The 19,891-nt window shown below is 38.9% G+C and overlaps 2 protein-coding genes across 5 annotated transcripts in view; one reads left to right on the forward strand and one right to left on the reverse strand.

The window, feature by feature from the left end:
* Positions 1-10,879, reverse strand: LOC139469064 (dynactin subunit 5-like). Its single transcript, XM_071251191.1, has 6 exons — positions 10,760-10,879; positions 9,349-9,417; positions 5,235-5,353; positions 4,266-4,377; positions 2,675-2,777; positions 1-1,408 (listed from the first exon to the last, which is right to left on the reverse strand). The coding sequence occupies exons 1-6, from the start codon at positions 10,805-10,807 to the stop codon at positions 1,305-1,307; spliced, it is 555 nt and encodes a 184-aa protein (XP_071107292.1). The 5' UTR covers positions 10,808-10,879; the 3' UTR covers positions 1-1,304.
* Positions 10,880-13,359: 2,480 nt separating this feature from the next.
* The window catches only part of LOC139468047 (protein transport protein Sec24A-like), a 38,950-nt gene continuing 32,418 nt past the window's right edge, over positions 13,360-19,891 (forward strand). For all 4 annotated transcript variants that reach the window (XM_071249738.1, XM_071249740.1, XM_071249739.1 and 1 more), the window contains exons 1-2: positions 13,360-13,666; positions 16,778-17,713. In XM_071249738.1, the coding sequence (XP_071105839.1) occupies positions 13,561-13,666; positions 16,778-17,713 (1,042 nt within the window). In that variant the 5' untranslated portion in view covers positions 13,360-13,560. The remainder of the gene's footprint in view (positions 13,667-16,777; positions 17,714-19,891) is intronic.

Consider the following 19,891-nt stretch of genomic DNA (forward strand, 5'->3'; position numbering starts at 1 on the left):
TCAGAGAAGATTTTTTAAAAGTAGCATCTGTCTATTTACAACTAAACATGGTGTTACTTCACATCACTTTAATCTTAGATATTATCAATAAACAACTTTCATTTACAACAAACAAAGAGGCTTCAAATCTCGCTTAAGTTTCCGAAATCTCTGCTCAAATGTTAAAGTTATCAAAGTGCACTTAATAATGATCCAAAATAAAAAATTGTTATAACCATATCATTTTACATAAGTAAATAATGAGAATATATTGCACAGGTATTTAACACAAGACCACAGAGCCCGGGAAATAAGTACTTCTACATACAATAAAAATATAACATTACAGGGAGAGTGATTTGGGCTTAACGTCACTGTGGACAGTACTTCAGTTGTATCACGGAAGTCAGCTTCACGTGACAGGAAATCACAAAGTGGCGTAGGTTAGCGACGCTTACCACTCTGGCGAAACCCACAAACACTGGTAGGTGCTGACAAACCAAGGATCATAATCATGTCAAATCGGGGAGTGTATCAATGATCATCCATGCACCAAAACAAAAGCAAAAATGCCATGTTATTTAGAGGCATGAAGTCATATTTGGAAACTGTCATAATCAATATACTACTCCACTTTTGATAGGCATATTTTTATCTCTCCATGATGCACTGATTCTGATAATATGTCAAGTGTATATAAAAATAGAACGACATATCTGATTATTAGTGATGTGATTCACTGTTACACCGGTGCATCGTCAGCAAACCTTTCACGATACGATACCAGATATATTTAATTTGGCATTGACTCACATTTAACCCGATATCGATTATCCATGTTGATCTCCCACCGATATCAATAAACAAGTACAAACTATTTTTATAATTCCTCATAAAAAACTGGCCGATAACAAAACTGACCAGCTCTTCTTTGGTGCCTGTCATAATACATGACACAGTGTCATTAGTCAGTTGTCCTTCTTTACCTTAATGAGCGAGTCTATGGACTCTATTTTCAGTCAAATGACTGAGCTTTCCGCACAAAATGTTGAACATGCAGTATTGAGATACGTATCGTATTGTGGCTCCTGTATGGAGATATCGCGTGACATCTGTATTGTGACATCCTTACTGATTACCCCATCAAAAGTTGAGTAGTAATATATCATATCAACATCTGCCCAAACACTATTCTGTAGCAACAAAAAACATGGTAAATTTCAACATGGGGATCATTTCTCCAATGTTACCAAAGAAATCTTGATGCAAGCAATGTATAAATAAATAGATGAATGTTGAGTTCCTGTGTGAAGGAGTGTCAGGAACTAGGCTTTTCCCTTCCCCATCGCTCGGAAGTGCTGGTAGTAGTTGACTGTGACGTCCACCATGAGGTCCTGGGTACACTCTGGCAGCTCCGTACTGCATTTACCTGCCACACAACATTTGAAGGGGGTGAGTCTTGTTTGAGGCTGGAGTCGTCAGTAACTAAGGTAAAGACTAAGGCAAAGGCCTATACTTGTACAACACTCAAAGAAAACGATTATTAGATTCAATCATAAAACTTTGATTATATAAATTATAAAAACAAGTCGTTATATCTAGACTTGCCTAATATAAGGATAGAATTATTATAAATAGGTGGATTTATCATTGAGTACAGCCTTGGAGCAAGGCTAGCCAAGGCCTAAAAAGTGTGGGAACAGCTTTATGGAAACGAAGAAGTGCATTTAAATTTTCAGTTTTCAATAGGGCTGACAAAACAGATGGGGGTGAAGTGGTCACCCTTGGATCCTTATTATCAAGCTTGGGACCCCCAAATGATTACAGCGATTCACAAGCAGATACAGATAGATCAATGTCAATCCCTGCCGCATATTGTGAGTCCAAATTTACTACCCGGGTACCCACCCCTCTATTACCCGACCCTACCCGGGTACCCACTGTACATGCTGTAGGTCCCAAGAGATGTCTCAAAATGTCCGACTGGGAACATTTTTATCATAGCCCTGGCAAAACGTATTTAGATACACGTTGTAAACAATCTGGTCATTCACACACTGAAGTTGAATTAAGTTATTTCTTTATTCAACCATATGAAAAATCAGAAGGGATGGGTGCACAGTCAGAAAGAAATGCGAACATTAGTGACTTGTAGTGTAACCATAGAGTTCTAGATAATTTTTGTCATTAAACAATATATCACGTGACTAACCACCGGTTCGGGTAGTCCTGTGGGTACCAGGGTCCTACTCAGTACCCACCCGACCCGGGTACCCGAGTTACCCGTCCCAGCCCTATACCCTACACTAAATTAGTTGTGCAGCCTGTCGCTTTGGTAGAGAAGATGGAGCGTGCAGTGAAGAATTAATCAACTATGATTGGATGATACTGTGCAAGACTTACATGTTTCCTAAGTCTACATCCATTTTCAATATTTTTCACAAGTAAGTGCCATTTGGTGCAGAACTGCATTTTTTGTGTTCAGCTTCCTGTGTTGGAAATGGACCAGGGGAAGCTATATATATATATTTTGTGATTTATTTAGCTTAAAGGCAACTGTGTGCTCATGGAATGGCAGCTGAAAGAATAACCATTATTCATTAAAAAGAAAATGTTAACATAGAAGTTCATTCATCAAAACACTGGTTGCATGTCGCCTTCAGGCAGTTGTACAGGTAAAGGGAGGTAACTGTACCTGGTGATCCTGCAAAGACTGTGAAAGGGGGGACAACTGTCTCTGGCGGCAACACTGTGTTGTCAGCTATGGCACAGCAGTCTTTGAGAACAGATCGACGACCCTGCAGAATGAAAACACAGGAAGTGACTACTCTCTTTCTAAACACTGTATTGGTACAAACAAATCATTATGTCATTGGGTCAGGTGTTTTATTTCTTCATTGCCTGATGTTTTTTACTGAAAATATTGACAAAATCTTATGTGAATCATGTGAAAACCAAACTAAAGTATCGTCAGATCATATGTTTTTGGACTTTCTGAATTATAAGACCAAACCACTAACATCTATTTTAAATTTAACTTCTGTTCAGCTTCTGTCACCTTGTCCATGTCCCTAATGAAGTTCTAACTGACACATCTCTGTCTAGTCACATGGGCGAGTACACTGTCGTTAAACTCAGATCTCAGGACACCTCAATTGGAGTGAGTGAGCGACTTGGGTTTAATACCGCTTTGAACAATATTCCAGTTATATCACGGCGTGTCAGCTTAATGTGGGAGGAAAGCCCGAAGTGATGCAGGTCTCAGACGTTTACCACTTCGGTGAAACCCACGAATACGGATATGGTGCTGACAAACCTAGAAACATAATCAGGGCGAACCAGGATTCAAACCCACAATCATAGGTTTCTGGCGTGCCCAAAGGGACAGAACTCTGCACAGGGAATGGCATCGCCTTAGATGACTGGCCCCCCCTCAATTGGAGGTCATGTCAGGCGGAATTTGCAATCAGCCAATGAGCGTTGATGTGTCTAAATTCTCTTTATGCGTGAGAGAAGCATTCAGACAAGCATATCTGACATCTGTATCCTGAATTCTGTATTCAAACACAAAAAACAATACTGTTGTTGCTATGTTGTACATCCTGTTGTTTTTAAATGCCATGTTTAACACTGGTTGAAAGTATTTCAGTGGTCAGTGGCAGCTTCCTTTTGCTATGATGAACATTTTGAATCAAGGTGGTAAAGAATTGAAGCTGAACTGTTTCAGAAGGCTAACCTGTGATTGTCTCAAGAACACATGCATCTTGTTGTTTAAAGCCGCACTCCAATATTCAAGCTATATGACTGCGGTCTTTCAATGAGTCTGGACCAGACAATCCAGAAATTGATATCATGAGCATTGATCCACGCAATTGGGATACAACGACATGTATTAACCTAGTTAGCAAGTCTGACCACCCGATGCTGTTAGTCGCATCTTATTACAAGCATGGGTTGCTGAAGACCAATTCTAACCAGGATCTTCACAGTTTGATCAGGATTCACCTGACAAGACCTTCTGTGGAGGTGTCATCAGATCTTCACACAGAGAAGAATCATATTGGAACAGATAGGAGTAAAACAGATATTGTGTACTCAACCCAGAGTGCCAAATTACAGATACATTCAAGCTGCCAATAACAACAACAACAACAACAACAAAAAATAACAGCAACAATAATAATTGACATTTACAGTCACATCAAAATATGGATTCTGATTTACACAAATCAAACCTTTAATGTTCAATACTTTCAAACCAATATGTTATGGAATATTACACTTACAATGATGCAGTTCTTGCCTATATGAACATAGGACCCGACCTGCGCCGCGTTGATGATGGAGTCTTCTTCAATCAACACATGATCACCTATATGCAAGGGGAAGAACGCCACACTGAAACAAACATCACAGAAAAGTTGAACATTCAGCTTGTTTGTTCAGCATGTCCAGTGCATTAAATCTTCATTCTACAATGCCCTGGACACATTGATTTCAGAATGATGTCACTAGTTCCATGAACTTCCATCTCTTTTTTGTCTAATCACAAAACTATCACAGAATCGTTCACTTACGGGCTTAAATGAACAACCAATCAAAATGCCTCCTTTGACTTGTGTGAAGGGCAAGTTCAGCACAGATCACATTTAAAATTGCAACCAATATGAGCAGGCCCTCAATATGTAAAACAAAGAAAGATCCTCGGGTTGCAGACTTTTTGCCCTCAATTCAAGTCAGAAAGTTAAAAACATATATGATAAATTCCAATTCCAAATATTCTTTGTGACAGATAAAAGATAAGAGCGACAGTATATGAAGTGGGTATTTAAAAACATTTGACTAATTTCTGTTTCTAAATTCAGGGGAATAATAAAACTTGCTTTTAATCCAATTTTCAAATAAGCCTGGCTTATCCAAGGATTACTGTCTTTCCATCATGTCCATGCCCTTATTTGTGGAGAGTAATTAAGAGAAAAATAAAATAAAATTTGAAATGAAGCAAATAGGTATATCAACATGATCAAGCCACTCAAACAAGCAATCTTAATCAAAAATAGCAAATACTACCACAGTGATCGAAATTAAGGTGGGGTTCTTGGGTCCTTGAGGTTTGCTGGCATAGTACTGGGATCAAGAGACCCTTAAGCCTTTACTTTTAACATTAGTGTTAAGACAAGGATGCCTCAACTTTCATGCTTAATTTCGTACACTGGTGAAGTGATAGAGTAGAAAGCTACCAAATGAGTACTCACCCTTTGCTGAACTTCTTAAATGCTGGCCTGATAACAGCACCTTTGTTGATGACACAATGGCGACCTATCCTGACATTGGCCAGGTCCCCTCGTATCACACAGTCCGTCATTATGATTGTCTACAACAGATATTGCAATGTGCAATGAGTTTTGAAATATCTGGTACTATGGCTGGCTATTGATATAGATCATAGAGACCGATAATCGCTAACTAAATATCGATCAATTATTGATAAATATCTGAGAGGTAATCTCAAGCAAAAATGCATGTAAATTCCGAAAGAAATCAAAATATTTCACACCACTGGTGAGCTGTGACACATTTAAGCGTGGATTACTTTGTGGACATTTGAGATATATAAAAAGAAGTTCGACAATTGATATGATTGACAATAACTAGTCTGTTTTGGTAAATCTAAACTTATTTCACCACAAAAAGTTAACAAAAAGTTATTATCGATGACAACAATTTCATGTCGATAATCGTTTATATTTCTTCCCATCGACGATAATGTTGATGATCAATCCTTTCAGCCAGCCCTACCTGGTATACCTTCCACATTACAATAAAGACTCTTCTATGTCTGAATGGTAATAATATGCCCATGTGTTTGGTGTTTAATGTCGCACTCAGCAATATTCCAGCTATATGACAGCAGCTTGTAAATAATCTGACTACACAATCAAGTGATAGAAATAACGGGCAATAATCCACGCCATCAGGGCATGTTGACACACCACTGACCAAGTCAAGCCTGATGATAAGAACAATTAATTCACCTTTTACAAAACAGATTGCTGAGGACCAATTGTACCCCAGAAACCCATTTAGTTGCCTCTTATAACTAGCAATGGAGTGCTGGGAGACACATTCTATCCACCGTCCCCATTGGGGAATGTTCACAATAGATATTACTATTTCTGTACAAGTATATAAACAGTGATACAATCTGATTAAAAAGAGATCTTAGTTCTGGCTGTCGCAAAACATAGACCTGAGGACATCATTACTGGTCATGTAAGAGTGACCTCTCATGAACTTTGACCAACCAATGAAATAGGTTTCAAATGGGCAACTACGCTGTCAAAAATATTGAAAACTGAACAAAAGAACATTCATGTCTAATAGATGGCTTATATTGTACAGCAGTACTTCCCACAGGCTAAGCAAAGTTTCTTCCGTTCAAATGTTCATCCCACTGAAGGGAGAGATAGATGATAATTTGACCAGATTCAGTCATAAAGCCTTTAATGGTAGTTTGGAATTCCCCGTGTTAACCTTTTCGATGGTTGCATGATTAGAAAACACATTCCGATTGTCACCTTCCTAATATGGTAAGCAATGCTTTGACTGGTCAGAAGAAAGGTCGCTCTGATGTGACCCGTAATGGGACATCCTCAGATCTTTGCTTTGTTTCAGCAAGAACTGAGATCTGATTTTAATGAGATTGGTAGTAATCAAGGTAATACGAAATAGAATGGAAACAACTGATATACAAACAACCTCAGAATTATACATGTTATCATCTTTCCGAGGCAAGAGAGTTAACTGACTTTAAACATGTTAAAAGTCCAGTTTCAACCCTTGCCAACCTAGGCTGGAATTCCTGGGCTCGATCATAGTGCTACCAGTGGCTATTACGAGTTATGTCCCTTATAAGCCTCTCATATTGACCAATCAGATTCCACCTCTTGTATCACTTGCAGTTGCTTCAAACAAAATGGCGGCGCCCAGTCAGAACAATCTGATCAATGATCAATATCTATATTGTGATAAAACGGGTCTTACATCGCGAAATGCATCAACTCATGATCACCTTGATTATAAACATGAAAAGATTTGGAAAATTTCTGTTGACAACGAGTTGGCGGTGCACATGCTTTGCAAATCTTGCAGTCGACTGAAATCAGTACGACAGTTTACGAAATGGATTTCGATTTGATTGGACTATGCATAGACTCGTTAGTCCAGCCAAAATGTAACCCCATAATACCAGCCTAGTTCGGCAAGGGTGGAAACTGGACTTTTATAGTTGGTTAACTCTTTTGCTTCGGGAGGATGACATGTTATATGCTTCATCTTCATCTTGATTTATGAGAATAACATGTCTAGGGGAGCAAAGGCTCAGACTGCCAAGTGACCGAAGTCTTTGATCTTTAAGCATTTAAGAAAATGGCAACAATGCAGTTTACAAGGCATAGCTTTTATAGTACTTCTGGTGCTTCCCTCGCATCACATGCCTCTTTGATCCTTAGGGATAGTTTTCTCAGGGTTAGGAAAGGTAACCTCCAACTCTATCTTTAGCCCATGGATCCCCTTTCTGATTGACCCGTGAAGATCCGGGGTAGAATAGGTCTTCGGCAACCAATGATTGCCGTAAAAGGCGACTATGCTTGTCATAAGAGGCGACAAACGGGATTGGGTGGTCAGGCTCGCTGACTTGGTTGATGCATGGCATCGTGTCCCAATTGCGTGGATCGATGCTCATGATGTCAATCACTGGATTGTCTGACACGATTATTTACAGAACGTCATATAGCTGGAATATTGCTTAATTATGGCGTTAAACAACAAACCAAAACCTTTCTGATCATTAGGTTTAGGTAACCCTTTCCGATCAAATACCTTTCACGATCCTTAAGGCTGAGCACGACTTGCCAATCAAACACCCTTTACGATCCTCAGGTTTATGAGTTAGGTTATGGGTTAGCTATCTCTTTTAACAATGTTTTATCAAATTAATGCAAAGTAATGCGAGGAAACTCCGAAAAGATTTATGAAGTTTTGAGTTTCTCTGAGCAAATGGTTAGTGTGCAAGCACATCATGGTAAACAATCGGGTGCTGATGACTTTATAAACGAGCACAAATAACTTGTGATAGCACCAGTGGTCTCATGGTAAAGTGTTGGCTCATTTAATAGATTACCGATAACTCATAAGCTTAGCTTAACTTCAAACTGGCAACATGGCTTCGACCCTCCACATTGAAATCCAAAAAGATTTGCCCAGTCAAGAGCACTACAACCATGAAAAATAATCACTGTATTTGAGGTAATAAGTGCCCGGGGCGCTCTCAAAATAAGACATGGGGGGGGGGGGGGCGCCTTATTAGAATATAATTTTGGAGGAGAAAAAAAACAGAGTGGAAAGATTGTAAATTTCGTAGTTTATGCTGATAGCCTGAAATGATACAAAAGAAAAGTACTTCGTGAATGTATCGTGCTAGGTTACGAGCTGTGACAAAGATTTTTCATGCATATATTTTTGCATTAAACGTTGTGTCCGTGCCGAGAATTCAAGGCGACGAAAGCCGAGATGTCATTTGACTTACATTACACACGATCGCACAAAACGATGGAAATAATAACTTAGATGTAAGTTTGATTACTTTTAGATATATTTTTGTTGATTTTATTTATCAGTTTGTATTATATATTTAAAGATTTGCTTAAAACGTCTTTATTTTGCTCTTTGACATGTTCGATGCGGACCCCTTGTCGAAATGTGTGTCCGAGAATTTTAATTTCAATAACATCGCGGGAAATAGTGAATCATTTTTTAATTTATAAATAAAAAATGATAAATTGAAATGGAATACGTATTTCAGACATTGTGAAGTGTGACAGATTTAATAAATGAATGATATTACAGGTAGATCTAGGTCCATAAAAATATATACTATTTTGACGTGACGTGACGTGAGATAAACACATATTGATGATTTGAGATTTGCCGAGCGCGCTCCCCCGCCTCGGCCTCGGTTAAACGGCTCATCGTCTATAACGCCCACCAATTATTTGGACCCCATTGGTAGCGTTGTAGCGAGGGACCACTGTATGTGCATATCAAATACGACTGATTTATTTTCCAGAATTTAACTGCCCATAATTAAGGGTGAATATAATACACAAGTGCGTATTATACATGAACAAATAAGTCTTGTGTACATTGATCAATTGGAAGGGGTGCTAATTGGGATTGTTCACAAGCCAATATATTAGCAAATATCGCTGTGGGCGCTTATTAGAGTGGGGCGCTTATTACATTGAATACGGTACCCTGAATTGTCTAGTAACAGTTGTTTAGTTAAGAAGACATCCTACCCATGCCTACCTTTCCATTTATGACAATGTTCTGGCTGCCACAGAGCACCGACTGCCGACTGACTTTGTTTCCGGAAGCCTGCAAATAGCATGTGAAGAAAGATAACAAATATAGTATGTGGGGTGAGGTGAAATGGGGTTTGACATCACATTCAAGATTATTGCACTTATATAGGTACTAGTAGTAGTACTACTAGTCCCAACTACTGCCAGTTTTATAGTGCTAGCCAACCGAGATACCATGCCTGCAGCATGGATACCCAACTCAGACACAGTATTGACCAGTCCTTGTTTTACACCCTTAATGCTGAGTGCAAGGCAAGGTACCAACAACAAGGAACAAGGAACCATCTTTACCATCTCCGTTTGGGTAGTGGATAGAATGTCTGCCCGGAGAGTGGCAGGTCAGTGGTTCGATCACCAGACATGTCATATGCCACAAATAATGTAAACAACTTCTGGCTGATGTCACCATTACAATCATTTACAATCATTTACGATCATTTAAAATTGACGTGGTCGAATTTTCCAAATTATTAAAATCTGTTTTGTCCCTATCAAGAGGACTCAAGCCTATAATATACAAATGTCCTGGGTTCTACGTAGCTTACAAGGGCTTTAGTAAAATCACTTGCTTCAGTCATGTATATAAAATGTCATTACATCATTGAACACAATACCAATGGAAATATAAGCAGTTGCCACTATTACTATAAGCAATATTCCAGAAATATTATGGCAAGGGAAACAAGAAATATTAGTGAGTGAGTGAGTTGGGTTTAACGCTGCTTTTAAGAGTATTACAGTTATATCGCGGTGTGTCAGCTTAATGTGGAAGGAAAGCCCGAAGTGATGCAGGTCTCAGACGTTTACCACTTCGGTGAAACCCACGAGAACGGGTATGGTGCTGACAAACCTAGAAAAATAATCAGGGCGAACCGGGATTCGAACCCACAATCATAGGTTTCTGGCGCGTCCAAGGGACACAACTCTGTTCAGCGAATCGCAGCGCCTGAGACAACTGGGTCACCTGTGCCCCTCAAGAAATATTAACCCACAACATTTACATTAGAATAAATGATTCGAAATACTGTATAAATCATGCTGAGCATTTCTAGGATACAACTGAGGTTAAAGTATCCTTGTGACACGTCCTTTTGGAACAGATAACAAAATCAATGTGATACTAAAATGCCAAATTGTTTGGAGATTTAAAAATGAAAAATAGTGAGGCAAAAATAGAACTTGACAATTATTAGACTTACAGGTAGATCTGTTGGAGAGGACATATTCTTTATTTGGTCATTAATAAATAATGATAGAAAAACAAGAACATGTTTATGATTTCACTGATCGTATTTGAAATTAACCCCGAAGCCTGCATCTGCAACTCACATGTGAACGTTTTTGTAACAACCCACCGTTTCAATATATTCGGCATTCGAATAAAACACATCTTGCAGTTCCATAGTGAACTTCTTTATCTCATTTCGTTAGCAGTTCCTGAAACCTGAAAAATACTGTCAAAAACTCTGTGATGGCGGACGATGGTTGAGAGTTACCTCCCTTTCGGTCAGTGGCAGACCACAAGCAAAAATTCCATTTACTGATGAACATATCTGAACTTGCTATCGCTCTGATGGACTTTGAAACCACGCGTTTTCTGACTATGTCACGTGATAATACTAATATTCTAATATTCTAATATACATATGCAACTGAAAGAGAGTTTTCTTTGAATGCTAAATATATTGTCCCAGATATATATTGACATGTACCAAATTCTTATTAAGAACATAGAAGCGAAATATGGGTAAGTGTCAATGATAAAAAGAAACGAGGAGCATGATAACACTTGACAATATATTCGAGTAGTTCAACAACAACAACAACAACAACAACAACAACAACAACAACAAGGTTGTATATTGGGGTGTTTTTATTTGTTTTCATAAGGGACAATATGATATTTTCTAACTCCATCCGGACCCCGGATCCACCACTGAAATATATATCCCAGGACTAATAGTATTAATGATCGGAAGCGTGTATACTAAATTGAAAAGGTGGGATGGCCTTGTGGTTAAAGCGTTTGCTGGCAACGCCGAAGGACCCGGTTCGATTCCCCACATGGGTACAATGTGTGAAACCCATTTCCGGTTGGAATATTGCTAAAGGGGGCGTAGAATCATACTCAATCACTCACTAAATAGAAATTCGGTGAATTCCTAATATTTTCTTAACAGGTGCTTCATATACAATGACACCAAGGGTTGTCTGATATATATCCATAAAAACGGCCACCGCCCCTACTCTGTATATAATCGGACGTTCCTCGGAGACACCTGTTCTAAGAACTGTTTAGATTATCCAATAATATTATTTACCTGTAATATTTTATCATCACACCTGCTTCTTTTCACACAGGTGAAAGACATATCGTTATATTCCATGTCCATATATATTTACCTGTATTCAATATATTACTGTCGTTCTATTTGTGTAGGTATATAATGACTACATACCTAAACACATAGTTCTGGTGTACCTGCCGTGATATTGCTGGAATAGTGCTAAAGCGGCGTAAAACCATACTCACTCGCTATTCACACGCTAGGCTTATTTGCATGCACGAGCATACGCACAAAAGAATTATCAGTATTCAAGACTTTAGATATTGAATAAAGAATCTTGAATATAGCATCTAAGATTTATTTAAAACAACATTGCCTCAATTCATCTTACGATTCACTGAGAATCGCTGCAGCAAGTCACAAGCAGTGCAGCCACGAGGGTCAGGCAACATCTTTGTAATTATATCTACATACATTGTATCATATATTTACATAGATAATCGAAACTAGTCTATCATTTACTTTCCAAATATTATGTGTACCGCACTACCGGAAGGCTATGGTTATGACACGATAGAGCAATCGATCACAGGCTACAACGTCGATGTACATACACGCCGAGCGAGACACCACTCTGTACATACGCCAGTGAGTTGGCCATTGACACGTAGGCTGACGTGCCAACAGCTGACGTGGAAATGACATAGACTATGTATATATCATGTTCTGGGAATACTGTCAGAATATAACTTATAGTACGACGTTGGAATTATTAAATATTGATGTGTGGGCGTCATACCAGGGTATCATCGTATTGACTTGAGACACGGACGTAAACCCTTCTGTTATATCATTCATGGAAGTCCTAAATAATATTCATTTTTTAAATTATGCATTTCTTGTAATTGTTATGCATTCCCGTGCAAGTTAGTATTCAATAAAATCAAAACAGAACGATGGTAGTTATTTTCATTTAACAATAATATTTATTTCTTATCAATGATTTGACGTGAAAATATTTTAGATTGATCGTAAGAGAATCATTAAGGGACGGTGTCACCAGTTACCATGGTATTTTCTCTTTACCATACATAAATGGAACCGATGTTGTATATTGTTTGTGTAATACTTCTTTTAACGCACGAGGGCACACATAAACATTATTTAGACCTATTGACTTTGCTCCAGAATTTGTACTTTGAATTCATGATAAATGTGGTAAGAGGGTTAGGCTACACTGCTCAATGTGAGACGCCAAATGTTTTATTATTCATAAATATATTTATTTATGTATTTTAATTTTATTGAGACTATCTAACTTATTTGTGGTTGGCCTCTTAAAATTGAAATGGTGTGAGGGCTTTATTTGCTAGAAAATCTATAAAACTATATATGCGGAAGATTTATGTCAAGACCATTGGGTTTGTTTGGCTACTTATGTGGGCCTATATATAGTAGTATTGAATTGTAGAAGAACTAGCCATATTTGTTGTATTGTGATAACAACACTAGTCGTTAAGCTTTGGGGAATTCCACGTGTTATCTGCTGACTATAAATGTTTTATAACACTAAAACAACGCAAAAGAGTAAGATGTGGAACTTATGATTATGTCCCCTTCAATGTTCTGCCACGTAGAATTGATCTGCGCATGCGGCGATTGTACGACTTCCGGAAAACAGCCTGTTCGGCGAGATAGTGACAAAGCCAACGAAATGTTTCCTGTGTAGCATATACATAATTCTAAAGACCAGCTTGGCTGTTTTATACAGTATATGAACTCGATGAATTGAAATTCCACCGGTTTATAACTAGATGAGTGTCTGATCAATGTGAGTGTAGTCTAATACTTGTGGTGAATCACGTAACATGGCGGATCCTCGACTCGCGTTTGGAACCAATTTCCAGCCAAATAGACCTCCTGGACCCCAACCTGTCCCAAATCCAGGATTTCCTACGAACCAGCAGCATGCAGGTACCGGATATATTTATGAAAGTGTGTGGTTCATTTGGTAAAGACTCGGAAGAGTCCTTCCGTTTGCCGTGTTGACATGACAGGAGCAGTCCAATTGTAATTTACTACAAGACACCTGTCAAACATTATTATTGTCAATCCGTATCTTAGACGTAAGGTACGTGTTAAGAAGTCTTAGAAGATACTGTAACACAAGTTAATAACAATGAGACTATTATCCATATGCTGTATTTGGTCATTGAACGGCATGATGATATCTGATCTCGTTTCAGCTAATATTTTGTCAGTCACGACACGTTTCATGTTTGATGAAAATCATGTCAATATGGTCATGCTGTAGAGGCCTAGAAGAAGAAGTGGTCAAGGATAAAATAGACATAGACCATACATGTCTGTTGGTCACACACCATGCACATCTCACACAAATGCAGAATAGTAAAAGAAAATCCAGTAGACATGGTAAACACATATCTTTTGTGAAACTAAGATGACCTGCTAGTGTAAGACTAGGAGACTAAAAAGCTTTGGTAATTAGTTTTGATGATGAGATGAGAAAACCATTTTCTGTTTTCTCTGGTATTGCACTCAATTTTTATATTAATTACAATTAATAACAAATGCTTTTATCGATTTGTCGTCTTCAAATTAACGTACACCAATATTCCCCAAATTAGATTTACACATGCTTATCCTCAACACTATGTACAATGGATTTCACGATAAATACATGGTTATGCATTTTTGAAAAAAATAGCTCAAAAAGGCTTTAGAATAGTAATTTGGCGAAGAAATAACAGACAGATAGTAAGCTGTGACAGACCTGAATCATGCTGAATATGCATCATGTGCATCATCGTGTTGTTGGATTTATCATTATGCATGAATTAGTCATGTGACACCGCCTGCATGTTTCTTCTAAAGTTATGTTTGAGCAAGGTGATTGTATGGGTTGTTTTAAAATATTTCTTCACAAGAGTCAGTTTTGTTTGTCATTTTTGGATAAATATTTCTCTCTTCTATTGAAACCGAGCAAAAGTAAGACAAGATGTCATCACATGCTTGCTATAACCGGGAGTTGGCGTTCATTGATCCTCTGCAATAACTGGTCGCTAGCCAGTATACATTGCTGCTCAATCCTTTTAATTACATATATTTATGAAGTGGGGAGGGATGGGGGTGGTGAAATGGGCTGAAGTCTCTCCTGCACATGTGTGTGTAGCAGCTTGTAGCTTGTAATAGTCTGGCCTTATCCCAGTTTTATAGTGCTAGTCCACTGAGATGCAATGCTCCTATTTAACATGGCCACCACACTCAGACACATTGTACTAACTCTCGGATGGTCTGTCCTTGTTTTATCTAATGCTGAGTGCTAAACAGGTTGCAAGTAATACCATCTGTCATCATGTTTAACAGTTTTTGGTATGATGCGTACACTCCTCTCTCTGGGTAGATGATCTATTCCCTAGACTGTGGATACAGTATCGTTGTCCTTGTCTTGTTAGAAGAGTGAGTGAGTGGTTTTACGCCGCTTTTAGAAATATTACAGCAATATTATGGCCGGGACACCAGAAATGGGCTTCACACATTGTACCCATGTCAGGAATTGAACCCAGGTTTTCGGCGTGATGACAACGCTTTAACCACTAGGCTACCCGATCGCCCCGTCTTGTTTAGAAGAAACAAAGAAATATTACAAAAATCAATGTTTATATATGCATGATAAGTTCTCACTGTTTATCTTTCAGCAAAAAGAAACATTTAAACTTTAAATTAAACTTTTGATTTTCTTGGGATACCTGTCCTTAATGAAGTAAATGGTTAGAGTCTCCAGATTGGTGAATACATAAGTGCATTTTACATACACGGGTTGTATCTGCTGTATATTTTGTATAAATTTCCAGTTGCATCTGTAATACAAATAAAAGTAACCTAACACTGGAGGAATGGTTACATTATAATATTGCTGATTATGCATGTAACATGTGTAAAGCAACATTTCCTCATGTACTCTTGCTTGTGAATTTAAGATGTTCTCCCAAATTGACCCTCCTCCATCATTCCATCACTTCATCATTGGCATAATGAACACAGTACAAACAAATATCATCACCGCTTTTTTGTCTCTGTCCAATCATATCAAGTCAACCAAACGGCTGCATCTCTTAGATTTTATATGTAGTACTTCTGTGAAACCTGTGATGACGCAAGATTAGAATTGGTCCCTAGCGGCACATGGTGGTCGTAAGAGGTGACTTTGTGAACTGGATGGTCAGACTTGGTTGATCATGTTGATGGGGTGTCATTGTTCCCCAACGGTGTGGATCATTTCTAACAATATCGATCCCTGGATTGTCTGATCCAGAATCTATTATTTACAGGCACCATAATATAGCTGGAATATGGCTGAGTGCAACGTTAAACAAACTAAACAAACTCCTGGGAATCCTACTGTAATGATGGTCAATCAGTGGTGGCAGACTTCCTATATGTAACATTACGTTTTAATGTTTTAGCATTTTATTTTGCTGGGAGTTTACTGCTTGAAAGATGGAATAAGAGATTTGAAAGATTGTTACTTTATTGTACTTCATGACTACATGGACTAGGGCTGGGATGAGTCCAAATTTCCCACCCTGGTACTCGACCTCCTATTACCCTACCCCGATACCCACACTGGGTCTGGAGGTGGGTACAGAATTTCTGACTGGAAATTAATTTTCCGTATCCCTGGCAAAAACGATTTAGATACACATATAAAACGATCGAATTATGCATACACTGAAGTTGACTAAAGGTTTATCTTTCCTCATTAATGTCAAAAAGAATGCATGAATAATCAGAAAGAAATGCCAAAATAAGTGACTTTTATTGTCATTGTAATTCTTGCTTTTGACATATTTGATTTAGAAGCTATTATCATATACCAGTACAAAATTTACATATATTTTCAGCTCTAGGTTATGAGGTAAGCCATTCAGAATGGGCATTCCCACAGGTCTACCTTGGCAGTTTATATCTTGGGATTGAAATTTTTGCAAATCTCATATTGAATTGTTGCATTTGAAATGTTTTATTTAAAAGGTATCATCAGTAAGAAATTTTTGTTTTCAGCTCCAGGCATGCCACCAAAAATGGGCATGCCCCAAGGTCCACCTGGGCAGTTTAGTGGTGGACCACAGCCTCCTTTACCTCCGATGACAGGGGCTCCTTCAGGACCACCATTTTCAGGCATGCCTCCTCCCTTACATGGCAACATGCCTACACAAGGTGGACCAAGACCTCCGGTTAATGGCTTTTCAAGCCAACCATCTATGCAACCCCCAGGAAGTGGTGTAACAAGGACTCCAGGCCCGCCCTCGGGAATGATGGGCTCTGCACCATCATCTGCTGGTCCAGGAAATGTTAATGTGTCATCCCCACAAATACGCGGACCTTTCAATCCTCAAGTTTCACAAACAGGGCAAATGTTAAATGGACCAACAAGCCAGACTACAGTCAATGGGTATCAGTCTGTTCAGGGCGGTCTTCCCCCATCTTCACAGGGTCAGCAGTACACAGGTCCTCCTATACAGCCTGGAGGACCACCTATGGGAGGACCTGCATCTAATTTTAGACCCCCAGGACCTCCAACCCATGGCGGTCCTCCTCTACAGGGTCCTCCTTCTGTGAGGCCCCCAGGACCTAGTCTGCCCCATGTGTCTGCTGGTCAAGGCCCCCCATCCATGAGGCCCCCGGGACCAGGTCAACCTCCCCCTATTGTGTCTGCAGGGCAAGGACCTCCAACCATACGGCCTCCAGGACCAGGTCAACCTCCCCCTGTTGTGTCTGCAGGGCAAGGACCTCCAACCATGTGCCCCCCAGGACCAGGTCAACCTCCCCCAAATTTGTCTGCAGGGCAAGGACCTCCAACCATGCGACCCCAAGGTCTAGGTCAACCCCCACCGACTGTATTGGGTTCTCAGGGGATGGGTGCACCACCAGGGTCAGGCCCACCTCTGAGGCCACCTGGCCCACCCGGGCCACCCCTTCCTCAGGGGCAGCACACAAGTAAGTATGGTAAATCCATCTCTATATCCTTTTTGTCTGCTTCCATATCCCAAGCTGATTTCCTTGCTGCTGTGGTGCAAGTCATATGTGTCACTGTATGAATATGTCCATTTAACTCATCATATATTGTTACGGTATACTTAACATCTGATCAAACTAAGTATTTATCTTTACTGCTGCACTAATTTCTGTTCCAATTGGATACTTTATGCATGAATGTGTGTCCTGCATAAAGTGGAGTAGAATAGAAAATGGCCAGTTCTAAAAATCCCGCTGAGCTAATGTTAAGCATCTGAATATATAGATTATAGTGAAATTTGAGAACGTCATCAATTTTTTGCTAGTGAAGCTCCTCATGCATGCTAGTTATCAGTCAGCTGTATCTGAAGACCATCTTTCCATGGTGACTATATGTAGATCATACCAGTGTTCCCAGTTTGAACATGTTGAATGTTGTTAATTAACCTTGTACCAGAATGGTTTGTGTTACATGCATGGCTGGGCTGGGCTGGGCTGGGCTAACATGGTTAAAGGTAATATTTGAGTGAAAAAGGTAGCAACAGCTGTAGGTCATAAGGTGGAATCATTTTAATTGTTTAGAAATTGGCATTATTTCAATTTCATGTTTTTTTCAGCCATGTTGATATTCACAACATCAGTTTGTTTTTTCGGGACAATTCATGCTAAAATCACCTTAGAAATATTGAGACCAGCCTGTGTAACAATAACTTCCACTAAGGCTGATTTAGCTGGTTTAAAAACATTGTTTTCTCAACATTTACAAAAATAATTGGTATATATATATATGTCTATTTTTTATTTATTTCGATTTCCCAGCCCCACAAGATTAACTCACAATTGTATCGAATGTATTAAGAATTATGCAAAGAAGTATACCGGTAGTATATTTAGATGGCCATAGTCAGAAGATAATTACATGGTATCAGCATAGGTTGCAACTTTGGAAACAGATTTATGATGTGAATAACCCACCACCACCCCCCACACACCCCCAACACACTTTTTATGACTTCATGTACATGATGTAGTTGGTGATGATAAAAAACATATTTTTTATGCTGCAAAGTCAAATATTTCACTTAGCATGCTCAGTCCAGTAATATGTCTTTCAGCTGTAGCAAGCACACCCATAATTGTATATTTCTTTACTCAATTCTATAGAAATATCACTCTGTTATGCCAAAATACAAATATGATTAAAAGAGGGATCTACTTGAATTTAACACAGGACATTTGCATTGCAAGGATGTGGGTAAAAATGCATGTTGAGTAAAACACCTGTTTTTGTTGATATAGCTGATTGCTTAAAATGAAATACTGCTTTTTGTGGGGCTCCCTAATCATGCTCTTTTAAGACGACCCCAATTGCTTATTTTTGCTTTGGATCTTTTTTTATATTTTGTAATTTATTACATCAGTTATACATGGAATTGGGTAGGAAACAATTTTCATCGCTTTCGTTTCGTGATTGTATTGGTTTTATTGAAGATGTGCAAACTATGTATTGAAAATTGATATTTTGGCAGCAGAAATAACATGGCTGTTTTAGCAGTGTTAAACATGTTGTGCCACAAATTGCTGTGCAGAGTTGTGTCCCTTAGGCATGGTAGAAACCTAAGGTCGTTTGAGTCTCCTTTTTGGACTGTAAAAAATAACATATCTGTTTTGGCAATGTTAAACATGGTTGAGGTGCCACAATTCATTGTGCAGACGCCCATATTATGTTTCTAGGTTTGTCTGCATAATACCCGTGCTTGTGGGTTTCACCAAAGTGATAAAAATCCAAGACCAATCTCATGAAAATCAGATTGAAGTTCTCGCTGCTGCTAAACAAAGATCTGAGGACATCCCATTATAGGTCATGTCAGAACGACCTTTCGTGAACCTTGACCGCCCACTGAAACGACTAACAAGATGTCGACATCAGCCAATTAGAAAGCAGCTTTCTCGAGCTTTACTGCAATCGTTTCAACCTGGTGACTTCCATTTCAGACTACGCTTGAAAAATATGTTAAAACAGTCCTCCATTAAAGTTTTGAAAACTGAACAAACGAACATTCCGGAATGCCTAATATGTGGTTGCGATTGTACGGCAAGGCTTCCCACGTACTGTGCAATGCTTCCTCCGTTCAAATGTTTATCCCGCGGAAGCGAGAG

This window comes from Haliotis cracherodii, unplaced genomic scaffold (genome assembly GCF_022045235.1).
Source record: "Haliotis cracherodii isolate W230 unplaced genomic scaffold, xgHalCrac1.p SCAF_2, whole genome shotgun sequence".
NCBI lineage: Eukaryota > Metazoa > Mollusca > Gastropoda > Lepetellida > Haliotidae > Haliotis > Haliotis cracherodii.